This window comes from Hydra vulgaris, chromosome 12, assembly GCF_038396675.1.
Source record: "Hydra vulgaris chromosome 12, alternate assembly HydraT2T_AEP".
NCBI classification, from domain to species: Eukaryota; Metazoa; Cnidaria; class Hydrozoa; order Anthoathecata; family Hydridae; genus Hydra; species Hydra vulgaris.
In genome coordinates this window covers 31,572,635-31,595,829 of record NC_088931.1, presented here as the reverse complement: position 1 = coordinate 31,595,829, position 23,195 = coordinate 31,572,635, and the positions used below count along the sequence as shown (strand labels likewise).

Sequence of the window (23,195 nt, the reverse complement as noted above, 5' to 3'; positions counted from 1 at the left end):
CAAAATTTCAACCATAAATTATGAACGGTTGCAGAAAAATCTGTCGCCCTATACGCCATTTTTTGACCTTTAATGATTAATAAATGATTATTAAAATTTTTCACTTTTGTTAGCTTTTTAATAGTAGGAGAGAGTGTGTATGAAAGAGCCAGGTTTTGAAGGAGTCAATACCATTATTTCTAACTTAATGGCATCCGATCCTTATTGTATTTAACTCATCGTCAACACTGGATACCTGTAACCCACAAAAAATGTACAGTTCTACTAAAATAAATAGCGTCGTGACCCAGTAGGCACGCAACGTTTTATTCACGTTTCAATCACGTGTATTTTAGGTGACTTCGTCCAGGTTACTATTTTACGTGAAAGTCACGTGAAAGTTACGTGCCAAAATATCTCGTCTTTCGGAACTTTTTTTATTTAAAAAAAAAACTGGCATAAGAAATGTGAAATAATATTTTTTATTATATTAATTATTTTTTTATAGTATAGTTTTTGTATTCATTATATTAGTTATAATTATTTACTTCTATGATAATATAATTAATTTTTATTGTAGTATTATCATAATTAAAAAAAAAAAAATTGGTCTATATAATATCTTTTAACGCGATGCATTTAAGTTGAATTATCTAATATCTAAATTATATCAAATTAAGTTAAATAAATTAGTACCCTATTTGCCGTCCCTATTTGCCACAGAAATAAGTTTAAACTCAAATACAAGGTATGCTTTTTTTCTACTTTATGATATAATATTTTAGACTGGCGAATTTGTCCATTTTCCTTACTTAATTTAGTACGAAATAAGTTATGTTATAACGAATTTAATATCAAATTAAGTAAGCTACATGGACAAATTATAAGTTCTAGCAGTACTTATTCTTGATTCTTGAGCAATAATAATGTCTCTAGAACTTCTGCATTATTACTCAAGAGTCGTTTAGATAAAAACCCAAAATAGATTTTCTTTCTTTATTTGGTTTTTATCAACAAGGTTAAAGAATTTATCCAAGATAATATCAATAAATAAATGTGTTATGTTATTTATTATTGATATATGTATATATTATTATTAAATACTTTATCTTTTTATAATATATGACATCTTGATCTCGTGCTTTACTTGTTAAAAAGGGTTAATACTTATTTATTTATTTTTTTTATATATTATTAAATATTATATGATTTATTTATATATTCGATTTATATGAAATTATTATTATATATATTATATGACTTTTATTGATATTATGTACAATATAAAACAGGTTATTAACGCGGATTTGTTCGATGTTTTCCCCACAAAAAGATAATTATGATGCTATTGTATTTGAAACTGCATTTTACTTATCTTTCAATGTTGACGACCTTCCAATATGTAAAGCAAGTTTCTCTCAAGTATAGCATTGCTTTTTTAAAAATTGTTTAATGATTTAGATCAAAGAAATAGCAACACCAGAAAATCTTGTTGCCAAAACAGTTGGTGACTCACCATGTAAGATTTGTCTTAAAAATTTGTGATTTAAGATGATTATTTAATATTAATATTATTATTTAAGTTTTTATTTGTTTCTTTTGAGCTAAATTTGGTGTTGTGAGCTATTATTGGAGAAAATATTGACTTATTCATCAAATAAAGTTTGATGCCTGCTCTTACCCCGTTTCCTTCTTCATGTTTCAATCATGTATATTTTAGGTGACCTTGTCCAGGTGACAATTTTACTTGATTAAAACGTGAATGTTACGTTGCCAAAATATTGTGTATTTTGGAACTTTTTTTATTCATAATAAAAACCTGTGATTAGAAACTTGGAAAGATATTCTTTATTTACTATTTTTTTATAATTTAGTTTCAGGGATTATCTTATTCGGGATATTCCCGGAATACCAGATATTTTTCTGAAATTTATCTTTTTCCAAATATCCGAAAAGTTTTCTATACATACAACTTATATTACAAGTTCCATACATACAACTTATATTACAACATATAACAAGTATATATTATTCATCTATTTGTTTTTATGTTGTTTTAGTCATCATTCATACAAAAATTAAGAAAATTTTTAAAAAAATTGAGAAACAACTTGGCTGAATGCAAAATTAAGGGAAAAATGAGGGGGGAAATATTCTGAATTTTTTCAGGATATTTTCCGTAAATTTTTTCCGGATATTTTAAATATAATGATTACATGAAATATGTAGTTTATATATTCATTATTGTAATTACTTTTTATTTTACTTTTACAATAATGTAATTATTTTGCATTGTAATTTTATAATAATTAGTTTAAAAAGTAGGGCGTAAGATATCTTATAACTTCGCAATGCATTTTTGACAAAAATAAAATGTCACATATATAATATTTTATCCAAACATATTATCTTATAACTAAGTTTTATCAATTTAGGTTTAATAAATATATTATAAAGCTTAGTTCAAAATTGTGTAACGTTATGGCAGATAATTATCATATTGCAATACGCAAAAGATCAAACCCTACTACGAGGTATACTTTTTTTTCTACCATATTGTATATTATTTTAGACTGTCAAATTTGTCAATGTAATTAATTTGATAATAAATAAGTTATTATAACTTATTTAATATTAAATTTATTAGGCTACATGACAAATGATAAGTTCTGCATAAAATATTATTGACTAGGAAGACCCAATGGTATTGTTATGTTATTGCCTAGGAATATCATTCTGTAGTAAGACCCAATAACCTTTTAACTTTTAAAGTTTGACTTTAAATTTCACTTTACCCTCTCTTTGTCTACTATTATGATCGCACTCTGTAGTAAGAATTTGATTTAATTCATATCTTGTTGGAGAATGCAACTTGATTCTGAGTTGAATTTTCAGCACTCTGTATTTATTGGTGACCTAATTTGACAATACTTTATTATACATATTTTTAGTATTATACTTAATATATTATATATAATTAGGGGTAGATGAGGCTCCTTAGCCGTGGTGAATGTTTCCACAGCAAAAGGCGCCTCAAGGTGAAAATCTGACCATGGATAAGGAAAATCATTTTATAAAATCCTCACTATAATGCTTTGTGGTTATGTGATAACTATTACATTTATATAAATTGTTTTAACTTTTGTGTGCATTCTAAAATGACATTTAATGCTGTTCAAAACTTTGTAGATTACTCATTTAAATCAACTTTGTGGGCTGTCACCTTTGCATCTAGTGAGTTAATGTATGAACAAGTTAATGCAGAAACAGATGCAAATATAAGAAGATGGAAAACAAAGAAAACAAATTATCATGTTATCACAGTACACAGATGTTATCACATAAGGTGAGTACAGGTCTTTTTCTAATCACGCCTATCAGTTATTAACTTTATATAGATATAGATATAGATAAATCTTTAGATAGATATTAGATATAGATATATATAGATAAAAAAATTTTTTTTAAACTTGTATTTTTTATTATGTACTTCTTTTTTTTTAATCATCTGTCGACTTTTTTGTTACATCTTTTTTTATTAAATACTTATTTACTTTTTCAGCAATCAGAGTATAAAATTAGAAGGCAAATGACTTTTATTTTTTTACACTGTATGTAGTATTGTTTTCTTAAAATTATTTAATGATTTAGATAAAAGAAAACAAATAACACACTAGAAAATCTTGTTGCCAAAAGTAGTTAGCAACTCTCAAAGTAAGATTTGTTTTAAAAGTTTGTGATTTAAGATAATTATTAAATAATCATATTATTATTTAAGATTTTATTCGTTTCTTTTCAGCTAAATCTGATTCATTAGATGAAGTTTGATGCGTGCTCTTATAGAAGAAAATATCGACTGATTCGTTAGATTATGTTTGAAGCGTGCTTTTATGGGAGAATAGATATATAAGTTTGAAGCGTGCTCTTCGTAAGTTGCAGATCTACGACTTCGTACTTATTACTTATTGGATATAAGGAGGATATTTAATATAACAAAAGTGCAGCTTTTATTACAAATTAAAAATTTTTATGTCAAGAACTAATATACTGACTAATAAAACCATGTATTTTAATACGTATTAAATATTTCCTCGACGATGAGTTTTTTTTCTTTACACGAATCCAAACACTTATAATTGTAATTATAAAGCATAGTTATTGCTTAAATATTACGTGCCAAAATTAACATAAAAAGCACGTCTTTTAGACAGTTTAAGGAGACCAAAAAGTCACCTAAATATCACGTGCCAAAAGTAACGTGAAAAACACGTCCATAAATCACGTGAATTGGTCATTTCATGAGGACCAAAAAGTCACCTAAATATCACGTGCCAAAAGTAACGTGAAAAACACGTCCATAAATCACGTGAATTGGTCATTTCATGGGGACCAAAAAGTCACCTAATTGTCACGTGCCAAAATAACGTGAAATTCACGTTTTTGTCACGTCGCTGTGCCTACTGGGGAGGGAGCACTAAAGATTTTGAAAATGAAAAGTAATTTTTTGGTGGTTTACTTAATTATTTATTTTTTAATTTTATTTTGCCGTATAATACTATTTACAATGAGAAAAATCGTTTACATATATAATAAATGGCCGGAGCAAGAAGAAGACATACTGTCTTATCACCGAGCCCTGTTAACATAGAAGCCGTCAGTTAATAATTACAATTTAAAAACTTTAAACATAAAAGTATATATATATTTTTAAGATCATAAAAGTATATATATATTTTCAAGATTAAGTGTAATGTTTTATTTGATAAAAGAAACATGCTGCATTCTTATATATATATTTGCCCTTCATTTACACAAAAAATATTAGATTAAAGCTTTTGTCAAAATTGTTTAATTTAAGGTTATGTATTTAAGCAAACAATTTTTTGAAAGAGCCGACTGTTTGTGCTATGAATAGGCCGAGTTTTTTATTTACTTTTTTTTTATACTTAAATAATCGTTTTGCGCTTTAACGACTTCATACATTTTTCGTAATGCTTCATTGAGCTTATTCTATCGAAATGAGTTGTTTTAATGACTTTTCCTGAAGTTCTAAAACATAGCTCCGTTTAAATTTAAAATAATATTTAATAACATTTTTAAAAGTCAAAGATCTGAAAAGTCATTTTTTTTTTAAAGTGTATAAAACTTTTTTTGCATTGCTCGATTCATTTTATTATATTCTGTCATGTATTTATTATATTATTATGTATTTTTATTATTATGTTATTTCATTATTCTCATTCTCATTTAATTTTTTGATTTTGAATAATTTGTAAAACTATTATTAAAGCTGTTTTATCATTGATTATCATAAAGTTATAAAACTTTAAGTACAATCTGATTTTGAGAAGTCTATTTAACAGTTTAATATTTTTAAAAGACTTAATAGTGTTCAAAAAAAAGTCACGGCTGATAGTCGTTCGAAAAAAGTTACGGCTTATTCATGGCACAGAGGTGGCACTTTCATTGACACAATGTTATGAAAGAGCTGTTTTCTTTCTTTTTTTAAAACAGGTGTATGATAGATTATTAGCATTGTTATCCGATTTATTTTAGTTTTAAAATATTACCCAATAATGTAATTATTGAATTAAAAAAAAAGAAAAGAAAAAAAGTTATTACAATTTAGTTTTTTTCACGCCATTTTAAAACTGGCTCTTTCATACACACTCTCCCCTATATTATAAAATTTCAGAAAAAAACAAACATTTGTTGGATTTTTTTATAATAATTTTTTTATAATTACTGTGCTATCACCTTAAAACATTAATTCTTTAAGATACAAAGCTGAGGAAAAAAAATCGAAGAAACGTCATTTTGACAACTTTTTCCACTACGCAATAAGACGATATTCGGGACAGTTTCGAACCTCCCAAACAAAATACTCTTTTTTATTCACAATAACATTTATGTTTATTTGTTATTCTATTGGATATAACTAAGTCTCATTTAAATTATTAACAGTTAATGCTTCACTTTCGTTATGCATAATTAGTGGGATTACACAAACTAAATTCTTTGCTTCATTGATTTTCCGCCAACGCCCTAATCTATGTTCTTGACCAACACCCGCTATTAAATATTTGAAGTCGCTTGAGAATTTGAGAGAGTTAATAAAACCCGGCTAAAGAAATAAAATAAATAAATATATATATATATATATATATATATATATATATATATATATATATATACACTTTTATGCGTGCGTGTGTGTGTATATATATATATATATATATATATATATATATATATATATATATATATATATATATATATATATATATATATATATATGTATATATATATATATATATATATATATATATATATATATATATATATATATATATATATATATATATATATATATATATATATATATGTATGTATGTATATATATATATGTATATATATATATATATATATATATATATATATATATATATAATATATGTATGTATGTATATATATATGTATATATATATATATATATATGTATATATAGTATATATATATATATATGTATATGTGTATATATATATATATATATATATATATATATATATATATATATATAAAATATATACAAATGTATGTATGTATGTATGTATGTATGTATGTATGTATGTATGTATGTATGTATGAATGTATATATATATATATATATATATATATATATATATATATATATATATATATATATATATATATATATATATAATGCAAAACAAAAATAAAACCACTCAAACAACTGAAAAACTTAGCAAATATTTTTACCATTTTAATAGAATGAACTAGCATTAAAGATCTAAAAGATTTATCACATCTCCATAACTTAATGCATCCGTCACACGAACCTAAGTTAATTTATAATCAATCAAAGTAAAAATCAACGATATATAAATAAATGCTAAAATGTATAAAAATCATAAAAGATAGAAAAAACTTTATACCTGAAGCTACAATGTCTGTAAATGGAACGCAGGCCACTGACGTAATCCATGAATCCTTGGACACAGAACCCGAAAGTTCTGTTATTTTATGTGAGTTGGTGCGTAGAGTAATCGGTTTCTTCTTACGAGTATAAAAGATAGACAGTGACCTAATTTTTATGCAAATATGCAATCAATTTTCATTTCCATCAAATTTAATTCAATTTTAATTCAATTCAAAACTATAAAACTTTAAAAAAACAAAAAACCCATCATCTGATCCAGCCAAAAAATACTCTTCATTTAGCATAGTAACACAATCAAAAGAAGCAGGCCTAAAAGAAATGTTTGATTTAATGATGGTTTTCAAATACTGTTAAAATTTAACAGTACAAAAAAAAACTCATACATATTCGATTGAAATACAAGTTGTGATTCTTCTGGAATTTTCCACAAACGAATAGAGCGGTCTCTCCCTCCACAGCTTACTGCACAATCACGAATTAAGCTATCTATTCCTAAGACAGAGTCTTCATGACCAAATCTATGATAAAAAGGTTTTGCTGGTAATTAGATAATGGTGTATAATAAACAAGCAGAAGCTGAAAAAAACTTACAATGTCTCAACATAAGCCATTTCATCAAGACTCCAAACTTTAATCGTTTTATCATGAGAAGCACTAAATAGCTGATGTTGTTTGTGACGAAAAGCTAAAGCCTAAAAAATAGAAAACTGACTAAAATGAACCACCTTCATTAACTTTAGTGTAAAAATTTAATCACAGCAACAAAACTTGACTTACAGATATTTGTTTTCTATGCCCTTTAAATGTATGAATCCAATCTAATGATTCTGGATTCCATATATGAATCACCATATCGTGTCCCCCACTCGCCTGTAAATAAAAAATGTAGTAAACTTTTTAGAGCAGTATACCGTACAAAATCAGATAAGAGATTTATATAAATTTTATTTAGGTAAAGATGGGATTGGGGGAAGGGGGTGGGAAGTTTGGTAAAGAGGGCATCCTTAATAGATGCTAACTTTGCAATATTTTGAGTTTAGGGTTGTATAGAAAACTCAAATTAAAGGACTCAGTAATAGTGGTGCCATTCATCAAAGTAGACATATCTACAATATAATTAACAATACTAATTAGCAGGAAACAACTTTATTTTGATTAATTGAGTTACAACTTCTTATGAAATTTTTTAACAAGACTGGAGTATATAATAAATGGAGTATATAATTTTGAACCTAAATTTTGTTTTATCGCAAATTTATAGATCTGAAACTGAAACTTTGGTTTCGTTATAATAGAGGGGTCCAAAATTCTATATTTTTTGTTTAACCAATTATTCTTAATTAATTTTCTTAGAAAAGTTCAACAAACAATTCAGTTTTTGCTATTTTTTTGTGGTTGACCGTCTACTCCAATTTTTAACCTTTTAAAAATATTTAAAAAATTAAAAACTAGAAATCTTTGCAGCGCGTAAAGCTATGCAACTATATGTTAAAACTAATGCAATTTAAATTTTGATTAAATAACTTTGAATTAAAATGAATGAAAGTTGCGTTTAAACAAAAATAACTCTTATCTAGTCTAAAAACTTGTTTTGATTTACTTCGCTAGAATATATTTGCTATTAATTTTGTTAACTGAATTTAGATACCGATTAAAATGAAAGATATTCCAACAAGAAGTAAAAAACTAATAAATTAATAAATCATAAACTAGAAAACAAGCAAATCAAATTTATTTACTTCTTTAAAAACATAATATTAATAGAATTCGTCAATTATAATAGACATATTTTATTATACAAAATTGCCTTTACTCTGGGTTGTTTTTGTACTTGTCTTTAATAAAGTCAACAATTATACTTCGAAAATTTTTATTAAATAAGATTGACTGCCGTAGAAGCCGTTTGTATATATGCATCAAAAAACGTGGATGATTGTATAATTCTTGCAAATACTTTAGCAAAACTTAGCTATCTTTCTTGAACAGAAAATAAAAAAGAATCATGAGTTTGGAAAAAAGATACAATAATGGAATAACTGATGTATTACGTTTTTAATCAGGCTTTTGCGATTTATGAAACATAGCGTCTTATCACAAAGCACCGTGGAAGAACAATTTTACTAAGAAGTTTACACATCCTTCCTTACCAATGTCGCTTATCTAGTCAGAGCCAACATTGAACCTCAGACCTCTTGATTCTGAAAATGAACTCAAATCACTGCACCATGGTTGCAATAAAGTTATTTCGCATTTTCACTGGTAATTGTTACAAATTGTTCCTTATATGGAGTAATTTCTAATAATGCCTAACTTTTTGTTGTATTTATAACTACACATAATGATTACGTATTTTATTGATAGAACGAAAAAATAATTTTTTACCACAGATTCTACTTTGATAATAATAACGATTTCATTTAATTTAACAATTGATTATTTTGTCAAAATAACCACTTTCATTGAAACTGAAGTAGGTCAAAATTTATAATGAAAAAAAGTATTACGTAATTCGAAATCAGCATAAAAAATTAATTAAGAAAAAGTGGTTAAACTACATAAAATCCAAAAAAAGTCAAATTTGCACCCCCCTTATTTATAATTAAAAATTTTGACAGAAACCAAAACCCAATATTTTTAAAATAAAATTTCTGAGATTAAATACGAGATTTAGCAATCTGACAAACTTCAGTGTTCAGACTTTTGAATCAATATCTTACGAGAATAGAAAGAAATTTGGTCTCAGAATAGTTGTCCTGGTAAAAAAAGATTTTGAAAATTTTTAACATTTCAAAACAGAGTGAGACTTGAATAAAAGTCAACAAAAAAAAAGCTCTTATGCCTGCTTAATATCAGAGGATTTTCTCAGCTGAAAATTGCACTTCCTAACATAGGTGGTATAATTTTCAGTAAAAATTGCACTTCCTTACATAGGTGGCATAACTTTCAGCAAAGGGATAAAAAAGCCTATAAGTTCATCGTGAAAAAAATCTAATATAGAAAAATGCAAGATAAAATTTTTAGTAAAATCATAGCATGGTCCGAACGGCCAAAAAGAGAACTAGAAGAAACCAAGTCTAAACTAAGATCAGACACAAAATACTCAAAAAGAAAAGGTAAGTGATTTTGGGTCATCAAGTCAGAACTAATCTGGGTAATAAATGAGGAAAGTCAAAAGCTTTGAGCTTGAATGTAATTAAGGTCAGTGGTACTAAAGTCAATCCATTTTATGTGATGAACATTAAAGTCATCAATAACAACAGTATTGGCAGATAGATAAATGTAAAGGGCTCCATCAATTTTTTTAGAAGTAACATTAAAAAAAAGTACATTCTTGGAGTAAAAAATAATAAAGAACAAAGAGAAAGGTGATTAAGCAAACACCTGGGCTAATGCCTTGTTAAGAATTGCTACACCATGTGAATTTTACGTACAATATAGAGCTTTCACTAATGCATTAAACCATTTAGGTTACATTTAAACTTTTTAAAACAATTTAACAGTCTTTTAAGAAAGCTTATGCAGAAAACATTAGGCAGTAATTAACTGCTGTTAAAACATTTTCACTTCAAGTGAGAAATATGTTTTTTTTAGATAAAATAACAAAAAAGTTAAATACATTTTTTTCTACTTTTCATTTTTAAAAATTTTTTAATTTAAATGTATTTATATTTAAATTAAATTTGAATCAACATTCATTCTAAGATTGATCTTAGAATGAATGTCTATTAGAAATGATTAAATAGTTTATGAGTAGTAGGTGAAGATTTTGTTAAAGCTAAAATGTTAAAAAAAAAATTGTTGATAGTTTTTATTATATATTTTTGACCATTAATTTTGACCATTTTTAATCTAGGTTATAATATGTACAGTTATAACCTAGATTAAAAAAATATTAAGTCAATTTATAAAATAAAAAAAAAGAGGTAAAAACAGTCCAAGCATGTAGTAAGTGACCGGGGCCCCATCCCTGACTGAAAATGGCAGTTTTTGCAAAGCCAGCTCCAGCCTCGGCAAAATTATAAGATTTAGTAGGGGTTGATAGCTGAGGCTAGAAAAAATTGTTGATAGTTTTTTTTATATTTTTTTGACCATTAACAAATTCACTCTTAAATAATTGCCCCCTCATTTAAAACAACTAAATTGGGAGAAAGATAACATAAGACAACAATGTTGTGTTATCAATGTTTTAAGAAATAAATAGCATGTTTAAATAAGTTTTTTAAAATAAGGAAATTTTTTTTTTATTAAACAACATTTAATTTTTATTGAAAATTTTTTTTATAACAATATTGTTTACTTTTTTATCTTTATAAAATACTTATAAAATATTGTTTAGAAAATACTTTATAAAGATAGAGACTTTAAATAAGTTTAAACGTAGTTTCAAATTAAATTTAATTACAATGTAGTAATTTAAAATATGCAACTGAAGTAATTTAACTTTTAACAATTTTACATACACGAATAAGTGTCGCGAAACACTTAAACTTTTAACTATGTAAATATGAATATTGAGTAAAATTACATTTATTTGCGTTATATTTTTCCATTACACAACAAAATCTCATAACATGGCCTGATATATTATTTATGTACCTAGGCCAAACAAGTCACTATTGGTTTCAACAAATTAAAAGAACAGTAGATATCAACAATGAAATCTGAAAATTAAATAGTAAAATTTAAATCTCACAAAGCCTATGTAAGTTTATGAATTTTGCAAGAAGATGAAAAATTACTTTGAAAGCCACAAATATTTTTCAAAGATATATTGAAATAAATTTTGTGGTAATGATGACTTTTTGGGTAATGATTGCTTTTTGGGCCTAACATTTTTTTAGGCCTAACATTTTTTAGGTATTATACTCATAGCCATTTAAGTTTTTAGAAAGAACTCAAACACAGATAATACTTGACATCTTAAACAATTGACCACTATTAATTTATATATATATATATTATTATAATTATTTAATATTATTATAATTATTATAAATATATTAATATAATAATAATGATCATTAAAATTGTAACAATATACAACAAAAGAACTAACAGAGGAACAACAAATATGTACCCCTAATAGGATGTACTCTTAATACTTATCAAAGGTACATTCTTGTTGCTACCCATAACCAGAGGAACAAGTAAAAACCCTTAAGAGAAATCAAAAGGTACAGTGTTCATCATCTAGGCAGCAAACAATGTAACACAGATTTACTTATATTCCAACCTTATATAAAGATGGAATGTGAGGCTGGTAACAGTAATTTTCTTTTATGTAGCTTTATGTTAACATGTACAGTTATAACCTAGATTAAAAAAATATTAAGTCAATTTATAAAATAAAAAAAAAAGAGGTAAAAACAGTTCAAGCATGTAGTAAGTGACCGGGGCCCCATCCCTGACTGAAAATGACAGTTTTTGCAAAGCCAGCTCCAGCCTCGGCAAAATTATAAGATTTAGTAGGGGTTGATAGCTGAGGCTAGAAAAACATTTACAATACTTTATATATTATAATTTTGTGCTTACATTTACTATTTATTAAATACTGGCGTATATTTATATATTTTTAAACTCTAATTTACTTCCAACAAGATTGCAAACAACCACTATTAAGTTATGAGTTACTTTAAATAAAGAATAAGTTAAAATACTAAATAAATAATATAATCTCAAAACCTTTACATAAAGTAACTAATAACAAAGTGAAGACTAATTTGAGGATAGTTGGAGAGGTCAAAGTGTTTTCTAGAGTTTTGAAAAATTGGAACCACTTATTAGGCACATTTTTAAAACTTAGCAAAAGTTGAATAGAGTTCTAGAAAACACTTTTTAAAGACTATACTGGAAATCTTGTCTGGAGAACAAACTGTAAAAGTGTTTGATTAAAAATTAACCTTAGCATTGGAAGCAAGAATGATTGGGATGTTTAACAATGGGTTAATCAGTATAACTGGCAGGGTGAGTATGGCCATTATATTCAAGAGTCAAATTAGAGCAAGATTTCATTGCAAACAACTCTGCTTTATTCTGGGGAGAAGCAAAAAGATCAGATCCATGAATTAGAGGTTAAATGTTAGACTTACGCTAGTTAATGACACTGTTGAAGACTAACCAAAAGACTCTAGAACCTAACATCTGAGATAATATACAAGATTTAGTAAACTGAGAATAACATCAGACAAGACCTTTTTACATTAGCTTTTTGGAATAAGAAAAGAACATTTGTTCTTAAGAGAGATGTTCATGTAAAAAATATGAAAAAAATGATTAAAGTTTAATAAACTGCAACTGCTCAAGATGTTGAAAAATGTGGAGCAGAACAAAGCTCAACTTAAAATTGAAGAGAAGGAATAAAAGCTTTCAAACTTTTATTTCAGAAGGAATAAAAGCTTTCGAGATGTGCTTTATGCATAAATATTATGGATATAGACATATATGTTTGCTATTTATTTAGATGCTGGCATTCAATATCCTTCATATTTATATAAACTTTAGTAAATATATAGTGTAGTATTTGCTAAAAGAGAAGATGATCAGATGACGATAATCATGATGAAGATGGTAATAATGATTATGATGATCAAAAAGAAAATAGTTGTAAGAAAGCCTCCTAATGTCTCAAAATCCTTTACATTTTCACGGATTTTTCCAACATCATACACAAAATTACCTCATAAATAATCGTATTAATTCTTAAAAATAAACATAAGAACTACACTAATCCATAAGTAAGAAGTTTCCACATACATTTGTAAAAAGAAGTTTCTACATACATATGCAAAAAGAAGTTTCCACATACATATGTATGTATGTATGTATGTAGTGCATAAAAGAAGTTTCCACATACATATGTATGTATGCATGTATGTATGTATGTATGTATGTATGTATGTATGTATGTATGTATGTATGTATGTATGTAGTGCATAAAAGAAGTTTCCACATACATATGTATGTATGTATGTAGTGCATAAAAGAAGTTTCCACATACATATGTATGTATGTGTGTATGTATGTATGTATGTATGTATGTATGTATGTATGTATGTATGTATGTATGTATGTATGTATGTATGTATGTATGTAGTGCATAAAAGAAGTTTTCACATACGTATGTATGTATGTATGTATGTATGTATGTATGTATGTATGTATGTATGTATGTATGTATGTATGTATGTATGTATGTAGTGCATAAAAGAAGAGGTAATAAAAAGAGGTAAAAATCAATTTAAATAAAGTTTGATAATGAACATTAAATCTAAACTTAAACTATTATTACTAAAATTAAATTTAAAATTAAACAATGAATATTAAACAAGAAATTAATTAATAAATCTATGATAATAAAAAAAAAGAGCATAAAAGCAATTATATAAAAATTTTACCAAAAAAGTAAAATCTGTTGTTAGAGCTAAACACAAAACTTGACCAGAATGACATTTTCTATCTGATTGCTTTGAAGAGCCAGATATTTTAGCAACTTTTTTATATGTAACAACATTCCCTAAACAAAATAAGATTCTAAAAAAAGTAGAGGATGTAACCAATAAGAATGATAATATATGAATTTTGTGTAAGAACCTGAGCCTAAAATTAAAACTATTTAAAATGTAAATGGTTTTGTTTTGTTAAAATAAAATAAAATCAATTATTAAATGAAATTAATAATTTTATAATTGTTATAATTATTCATGGTTTCCTTTCTGGGAAAGTTGAAAAAATCTGTTTTTTGTCTATTTTTTTTCTTCTTTTGGGTACATATTGATATACAATATTCTAAATGGGGGCGAATTAGAGTTGAGAATAGTTTTTTTAAATGAGTCTAGATTTGGATAAGATGAAAACGATCTTTTTATCAGAGCCAATGTTTGTATTGCTTTGTTGACTTAAATAGATATGTGTTTTTTAAAATAATAAATTCAAGTCTACATCAACACCTAAATCTTGTTCACAAATTGTGGGCTTAATGTTGATTCTTTTGTTTCAATCTGAATCATACATAGTGTACACGTATAGGGTTGTTGTTGAGTCCTAAGTGTAGTAAAAAGCATTTATCAGTGTTGAATTTATTCTCCATTTTTGTAACTTTTTTTTTTCAATTTTTTTTCAATTAAAATTTAAAAAAATAATCAATTATTATAAATCTACACTATATGTAGTAGGTTAGTTAAACAGGAGTGACCTGGGCAAAATCCATGTGTGGAAATCAGGTGTGGATTTCATAACTTTTTACTGAGATACAAGTTAGACTGATAGGTCTATGATAGCTTTTGATCTGATTTTGACTTATTCTTATTATTCAAAAGCTTTTGATTTTTACTGTTGTTTCACGATTCAATACTTACTAGAGCTTGGAATTTTATTATGCGCATGCGTCAGCAGGGAATGTATAAGTATTATTATTTAGTTATACCGTATTAAGCTTTCATTATATCCTTGTTTATCAGATTGTTTATTTTCTTGTTTGCTTTTGTTTGGTAAATTATACCTAGTGATATGAAACAAAACCGGTCATAATTGAACCTGATTAAGTATAAAACTTAATAGAGTTTGAAGCTCATTTTATTAACATCAACAAAGCTTTGTTATTAGCAAATTTAACACATTTAATTGAGTCATATTGTAAAAGATCTAAAATTTTTGTAACACTTTGGTAAGTGCTTAGTAATATTCATTCTTTTTATCTTTTCAAAAATAATAGTTCTTATTAACAGACATTTTTTTATAAAGTTGTATGCTGTTTTTGGATAGAGTGGGTTTTACGAAAATATCTTCGCAAAATATGGCAAATATTTATCAACAAAAGTTATCATGAGTATATAGAATTTGCGGTAATCTATTAGGAAAAGATAGTTTAAAATCTGATAGTAAAGTAGCTCAAACTTATAAAGTCTTTAGAATAAATATTTCAGAAGATTCTCAGCATGTTCATCCAGAGAGAATGTGCATGAAATGTTATACAACTCTTAGAAATATTAAAAATAGAAGTAACAAAGTTTTTAAAACGCCAAAAAATTGGTTAAAATGTCCTTCAATTGAATGCCAATGTTCTTTTGGTTTTCCTGGTCGAAAACCAATATCAAATGTAGGGCAACCAGGAAAAAATAAAAAATGGACAGAGTTTTATTTAAAATCATTTCTTGATTCATTGCCTCTACCCAAAAATAAAGAACACTTTATAGAACTAAGCCATGAATTCCACACACAAACTTATGCATTTGTAAAATTTGTAAAAAAGTTATGAATCAGCCTGTCATGCTAAAAAATTGTCAACATTCATTCTGTAGTTTATGCATTTTATCAAGTGTCAAAGATAAATTGGAAAGTGATTCAAAATGTCCATTATGTAAAACCAGCATCACAATTGATAGCCTTTTGTATTCTGATCACATATCTGAAGTCATAGAATATTTAACTATTGTTTGCAAGATTTGTGACAAAAAAGTTCTTTTTAAAGATATAAATTGTGAAAACCGTGACTGCAAAAAATTATCAAGCAACACCACAAATAAAAGTTACAAAATGTTTAGCATAAATAATTTTTACCAAATCACTGATTCAAGTGTAATCTCACGAGTAGTTGAATATGCTGTTTTACATGTAATTAAAAAAAAATTGAATCAGTCTAAAACATCCACAATAGGATTTTCATTTCGTGGATCTAGGGTAAGAAATAGTATTTATATAACTATTAGAACTGTGATATTATTTAAATTTTTAACTATCATTTAAATTTTGAGCAACAATAAATCAATTAACTTTTTGTTATAGAAATCTTAAATAATTTGACTTACGATTTTTTTAAATAAGTTTACTATTTCTGAAATCTGGAATAATTTAATCTTGATAGCTGTATACACAAAAAATATTTCCAAAATAAAACCAGTTCTACACTTATATTTAATGTGTAAATTATAAGTTTTACACTAATATTTAATTTTTTAGCTGTATAGCAAAATAATTAAAAAATACTTTTTTAATTATTTTGCTTATATTTCATTTTTTAGCTGTAATACCTTTGTGATTTTTTTTAAATGTTTTTTTTAAATTTATTAAAGAACACACTATTAGTTTCCGTCTTTGTATGGACTTATGTTTTGTTAATTTTACACCCACTTTGTTTTGTTTCTGCTCCAAAAGTCTATAAAGAAAGTGCAGACTGTAGTAATAGGTCTCTAAGAAAAAGGAAGAAACATTTAATGGAACAACTCAATCATACTACTGGTAGTTCCCAGGGCCTGTATTCTCATCTCTTCGTTAAACTTAAAGGAGCGTTAGTCAAAAACTTATTATTAACTACATTAATAAAAAAATTCTTTAAAAATATAATTTTTTAAACATAAATGTTTTATTTTGGTATTAGTTTTATTTAAACCAATTCATAGAAATTTTCGTCGTTTCTTTACTTAGAAATATTGTAATGAAATTTTAGACAAAAGCTCCGTTAAGCTTAACGAAGAGATGTGAATACGGCTGCTGGATTCTAAAAAATATGTCAAAAAGCTGTAATGTTAAAGTCATACAATAATGACAAAGCAAATAAAATTTTAAACAAAGCAAATATTGGAACTATGAGTTTATATGCAGAAGAAATGGTTGCTCTAGAAGTTGATACGGGTGTTCCATTGAATAAATTAAAAACTATGGTAAGGTAAAAATAAAATGTAAAACTTAAAGTATGTAGCCTAATTTTTTGTTTTAAAATCAACAAATTTTTTATTGTAATAAATTTAGTTAAGATTAATTAAAATTAGTTAAGTTAATTTTTTAAGCTTTATATAATTTTCATAATTAAATAAGGTTAAAATGTTATGCTAAATAATTTGTTTTTGTAACCTAATACTTATATGTCATTTTTTAGGTGGTTAAATTCCAAAATTATTACTACTGCTTCAAACAACAAAGAATTGTTGCAAAGGAATGGGTTGGAAATGATATTGTTGTTTTAGATGGGCCATTTACATTTCAAAATGAAAATATTACTGATGTTTTTGAAGTTAAACTTGCTTCTTGGGCATATATCGAAAACCTACCTAAAAATATAGAAAAACTACTAAATCTCCTTGAAAAATTTAGGGAATATATAAGTAAAATATACATCCCAAATTTAGGGAATTTTATTTTATTTTTCTATTTTATTTAGGTCTATATTTAACATATATAAACTTATATACTTATGTTTATATATTTTATATACTTTGTTTATATATTTTAAGGTTTAACTTACTTAATCATGATGGGATTAAAAAGGATGAAATACATATAAAAATTGGTGGTGATCATGGAGGTTGTTCTTTTTAAATGAGTTACCAAATTGTTAATCAAAATCAGCCTCATTCAAAATCAAATAGTTTTGTGCTAAGTACCTTTGAAGCAAAAGACTATCGCACTAATCTAAAAGTTGGGTTGTCTAGATATACACAACAAGTAGATGAAATGCAAAAAATGATTTGGATGTAAGATAATGTACCAAGAAATTTACTGTTGAAATTTGTTTTGAATGATAAATAAAGTTTCTGAATATTCAAATTAACTTTTAGCATGTCTCTTTCTTAAAAACTCAGATATAATTTTCAAATACTAAGTTAGGGTGGGTTATTTCTTTGTAATTAGTTTTAGGGTGGCTTATTACTGTTGCAAAAAGAAAAAAATATTCAACCTCCATATACCATTGGATAAAGAAAATTAAAAATTTTTTGCCATTTTCATGTTCTTATGTTTGGCGATTGTGATTTTCTGTGCAGTACATATGGAATCACTGGAACTAAAGGTAAGTTTTTTTACTATGAAATAAATAAATACTTTTTAGAACTTCAAGACTCTAACTTAAAAAATCAATTTCCATAAGTAAAGAGACATTTTTTATAATTAGTACTTATTTTCACAAGTTGGCATTGCTGTCTCTTTTGTAACATAACTAAAGAAGAGATCAAAATATCACCAACAAGTCGAGGACTTTTTCCAGAAATCTGGAGGAAAAAAGAATGCAAAGCTTATCAATAATGTTATTGATCAATTTTTGTTCAATATTCCTCTGGATCAAGTAAATTAATTCTAGTTATTTTTAGCAATGCTGCTATATCAATAAAATTATCTTGGTTTTTTAATTTATTTTTACAGATTACTGTGCCTGTATTACATTTATCACTTGGTATCTATTTGAAATATTTTATTATGTTAGAAAATTTATATAAAGCTTGCTGGAGAACTTGCATTAAGAAATAAATCAGTAAAGCAGAATTTGACAAATCTATTTGCATCCATATCTGATCAAATCTTTTGAATATCATTATTGCTGGTTGTCAAGAAAAATTGCTCTTCTACAAGATGCAGTTGGCTTAAAAGTGTTGCGTGAACCTGAAAGAGCAGAAGATTTTTTGAAAATTTATAAGCCAAAAATACTTTACTATGAATCAAAAAAAAATGATAAGGAATTATTTTCCAATAAAAATTAAGGAGTAGTTGTTAAATTTGCTCAAAAACTTTATACATAAAACTTGCACAGAGGATAATATTTAATAAACAGAATAAAGTTTTTTGTCTTATTTTTAAGTTATTACTAATTTATTTTATGGATACAAATATATTTACAAGATATAAAAAATATTTAATAAAACTTTTTTTTACAAAATCTATTTGTAAAATATTATTATTAGTTAAAAGAACTACAAAATTTACTTGAAAGTAACAAACTAGACAAAGTTTCAGGACCATGCATTTAAAAACTTGATGAAATATTGAAAGCAAATAAAGTCGAAAGGCAAGTATATCATGGAAAATGTTTTTTAGGAAACCATGTTCAAAAAATGCTAAAGGTATTTAGCATTTTGTGAACAAAGGTATTAAGCAATTTGTGAAACTTATTTTGAAATTTTATTCTTATTTATAGCATCAACCATTGCTTGACTTGTACAATTCAATTCCTAAGCTAGTTGCAGACCTTGGCTTTATAGGTACTAGTGTTCATTTACTATCTATTGATGCGAGCCAGAAATTTAAAAAAATATTTTCTTTTATTCTAAATGTCATAACTTATGCTCACATTCTTTCGGAGATTGTGATATTCAGGAACTTGGTAAATATTTAACTAGTAATTTTTCTCTTACCGAATGCTATGTGCATAACTATATATTTTTTTCAACATTGTGTTTTGTATAATAGATTAATCTTAACAACTTTTAAGGTTTAGCAATCAAAAATCTAATGGCATTTATAGATTTACATGGCCAGATGCTACTGTAACACCAAAAATGCATTTGTTTGAAAACCATGTTTATCATTTCGTTGAAAAATGGAGATTAGGAAGTGTTTATGGTGAACAAGGTGGCGAAAGTCTACACACTGAATTCAACAATCTTAATAGGTTGTTCTGGCATATGAAAGGATGTAGTCAGCTTGAAAGTACTACTAAAGAACATTTTATAAGAAATAACCCTAAAGCAAAAGATACAAAGCTTATTGTAAAAAAAAGAAAAGCAAAATTATAGACATTTTTTCACATTCCATAAAATTTTATTTACATTAATCAAAGTAAGCATCAAAAATTATTTCCATTTTTAGCTTTTATTTTATTATATTTATCAATTTTAGCTTTTATTTTATTATATTTATCAAAAAGATAAACACAAATGGTTAGAGTTTAAAGCCATGCTTAGAACATGTATTTTGCTGGCTGACATTTATATCAGATGGCTAAAGCTTTAAAATATAAAAGATAAACACAAATGGTCATAGCATTACTTTTATTTTAAGACGTCTTTTTTGTTTTTTGAAATTTTTGGTTATTGAAGTTTTTAGATTAATTAGAAGAATTTTTGATACTGATTTTTTAATATAAGAATTGTGTTTTCTTAATTCAAAATCAAAATTTTATATATGATGCTAGGTTTGGAATATCATTACCAACATTTAGAGATGCTATTCTTATATATGAATTTTCAAATTGTAATCTGTTAAAAACAAGCCTTATTCTTGAACTTTTCTGGATTAACTTTATATAAATTATCTCGATTTAAAAAAATGACTGGTTAAAACAAATAACATACAATTTTTCCTTACATTATCTACAGTAAGAATATATTTTGCTTTTTACCCAAAAAAATTTCAATTAGGAGTTATTCTTCAAATAATTGGGTTGATGCTTTATTTTTTTCATTAAAAACTAAATTATTTTAAACAGAAAATTTTCTTTCTTTTCCACTAAAGTTTTCTTAAAGTTAGGGGAGTAAAAAAATTTTTGCATAATAAACTTTAAAAGAAGTTATTAACGTTTTTTTACTAAGGGAATTAAAAATACTCTCAGTAAACTAAATTTACTGTACACCAAGTACACCAAAAATAGCAATAATAAAGAAATCAAAAATGAAACTTGAAATGAAACATATCATTTATCTTATATTTGCATTAAAAATAAAAGAATATAATTATATTTACATAAATTATTTCTATTTTATTTACAAATGCAAGATTTTAATTTACAAATACATACAAAAAATGAACTTTTTCAAATTTACAAATGCAAAATTTACTAGATATTTAAATTTGCTGCTTAAATTTACTTGTCGTTCTCTCGCAGTGAATGAACGCAAAAACGTAATACATACTACTGAGCAGTCGATCTAATTTAAAGGAAAATTTCCAAAAGATAATTTCTTGTTGACTTCATTAAAGACAAGCTTGAGTAAAAGCAACTTTTTATGAAATTTGTCAACAACTGAGAGAATTAGAAATCTTAGAACAACTTAGAAATCTAAAGAAGTTTATTAATCTTGATTTACTTGTTTATTAATTTATGATTTATTTATTTACTAGTTTGCTACTTCTTGTCGCAAGATTTTAATCATTTTAATCGGTCTAAATTTAGTTTATAAAATTAAAAGCAAAGTATTTTCTAGCAAAGTAAATCAAAAAGCAAATTTTACGCTAGATTAGATTTTGTTTAAACACAACTTCTATTCATTTTTATTCAAAGTTATCCAATCAAAATTTAAATTGCATAAATTTTAACATAAAGTTGCATAACCTTACACACAAAGAATATGCTGCAAAGATTAATAGTTTTTAAGTTTCTATTATCTTAACAAAAAGAAGTAACAGGTCAAACACAAAAAAATAGCAAAAACTGAATTGTTTTTTGAACTTTTCTAAAAATATTAATTAAGAATAACTGGTTAAACAAAAAATATAAAATATTGGACCCCCTATTTGATGTTACAATGAAACTGCAAATCAAAATAAATAATAGAAAACCTTGATAGAACTTGTTTTTTTCATTTTTACAATTTTTTATTTTTCTATTTTCTTAATCTCTTTTAATTTTTCTTCATGCAAAGTGTACAGTTGACATGTTTTTTAAAACAAACTTGAACTTGTTTAAATTGATGCAGTTGTTGCAAAAAACTGAATTGCTTCCTTGAGTTTATTTTCAAACAAAAGTAAACTTTTTAGATTGAATCTTTGACTTTAAAGAACTGTTAAATCATTGCCAACAAACTGTTCCACCTTGTTCTACATTCAAAATGATAAGTGAAACCTCTTTTATGTTCTGTATCTTACTTTCTTCTTGGAAGACATATTTGGATTTTTGAAGTAACTTGGCCATTATTCTGACATTTTTATTGACAGATTGCAAGTGATACTAACTCTTTTTGAATATAATTGTTTTCATTTTTAGTAGTACCTGTGGCAATAATGGTCAGATTATTGTCAGATTTAGATTCTTTGCTTGTCACTTGATTTTTTCTAACGTGTTGTGTTTTCTAACGTGTGTTGAATTTGTTGTGAAATTTCTAGTAAACCATTTCTAGAACTTTAAAGTGCGTGTGTATAACAAACTTGATGCTCAGTCAAAACCAGTTTTCCATACTTAACCATCATAAAAGCGACCACCATGAAATTTTCATTTTTTTATTAATTTTTTTTATTGGTCAAGTCATTTCAAATATTACCAAGCATTTTAGAGCATTATTGACAACCAGATAACCTAAGTGTTAACATAGATGATATTACTAGTTGAAATAATTAACTAAAAAACTAAAAATATTATTATAATTTGATATATTTGAAAAATGTTGACAAAGTTCCACCAAATATTAAAAAGCACATTGGTAATAACTACACACTAACTTGTTAAAAAAATAAAAACTAATACTAGCATTAATTTGCCAAATTTTTTTATAACTCCAAAATTCCTGATGATTGTTATACTTATGACATATCAGGCCGATTTTGATGCTGGTATACTAGT

The 23,195-nt window shown here is 25.7% G+C and overlaps 1 protein-coding gene and 1 long non-coding RNA gene across 7 annotated transcripts in view; one reads left to right on the top strand and one right to left on the bottom strand.

The window, feature by feature from the left end:
- The first annotated feature begins 629 nt into the window (after nt 1-629).
- Nucleotides 630-4,077, top strand: LOC136088658 (uncharacterized). Of its 6 annotated transcripts, none has more exons than XR_010642371.1 (6): nt 630-727; nt 1,441-1,713; nt 1,854-2,513; nt 3,169-3,325; nt 3,631-3,693; nt 3,779-4,077. It is a non-coding gene; the product is annotated as an uncharacterized LOC136088658 (long non-coding RNA). The 6 variants fall into 6 exon arrangements; XR_010642373.1 differs by having other exon boundaries at nt 654-727; nt 1,441-1,498; nt 2,415-2,513; XR_010642374.1 differs by lacking the exon at nt 1,441-1,713 and having other exon boundaries at nt 706-727; nt 2,415-2,513.
- A 1,789-nt stretch (nt 4,078-5,866) lies between these two features.
- The window catches only part of LOC100201248 (U3 small nucleolar RNA-interacting protein 2), a 35,260-nt gene continuing 17,931 nt past the window's right edge, over nt 5,867-23,195 (bottom strand). Inside the window, exons 7-14 of the mRNA XM_065812919.1 lie at nt 14,335-14,453; nt 7,718-7,810; nt 7,532-7,632; nt 7,324-7,458; nt 7,184-7,249; nt 6,936-7,084; nt 6,760-6,839; nt 5,867-6,103 (exon numbers count right to left, since the gene is read on the bottom strand). Coding sequence (XP_065668991.1) covers nt 5,918-6,103; nt 6,760-6,839; nt 6,936-7,084; nt 7,184-7,249; nt 7,324-7,458; nt 7,532-7,632; nt 7,718-7,810; nt 14,335-14,453 — 929 coding nt within the window. The 3' untranslated portion in view covers nt 5,867-5,917. The remainder of the gene's footprint in view (nt 6,104-6,759; nt 6,840-6,935; nt 7,085-7,183; nt 7,250-7,323; nt 7,459-7,531; nt 7,633-7,717; nt 7,811-14,334; nt 14,454-23,195) is intronic.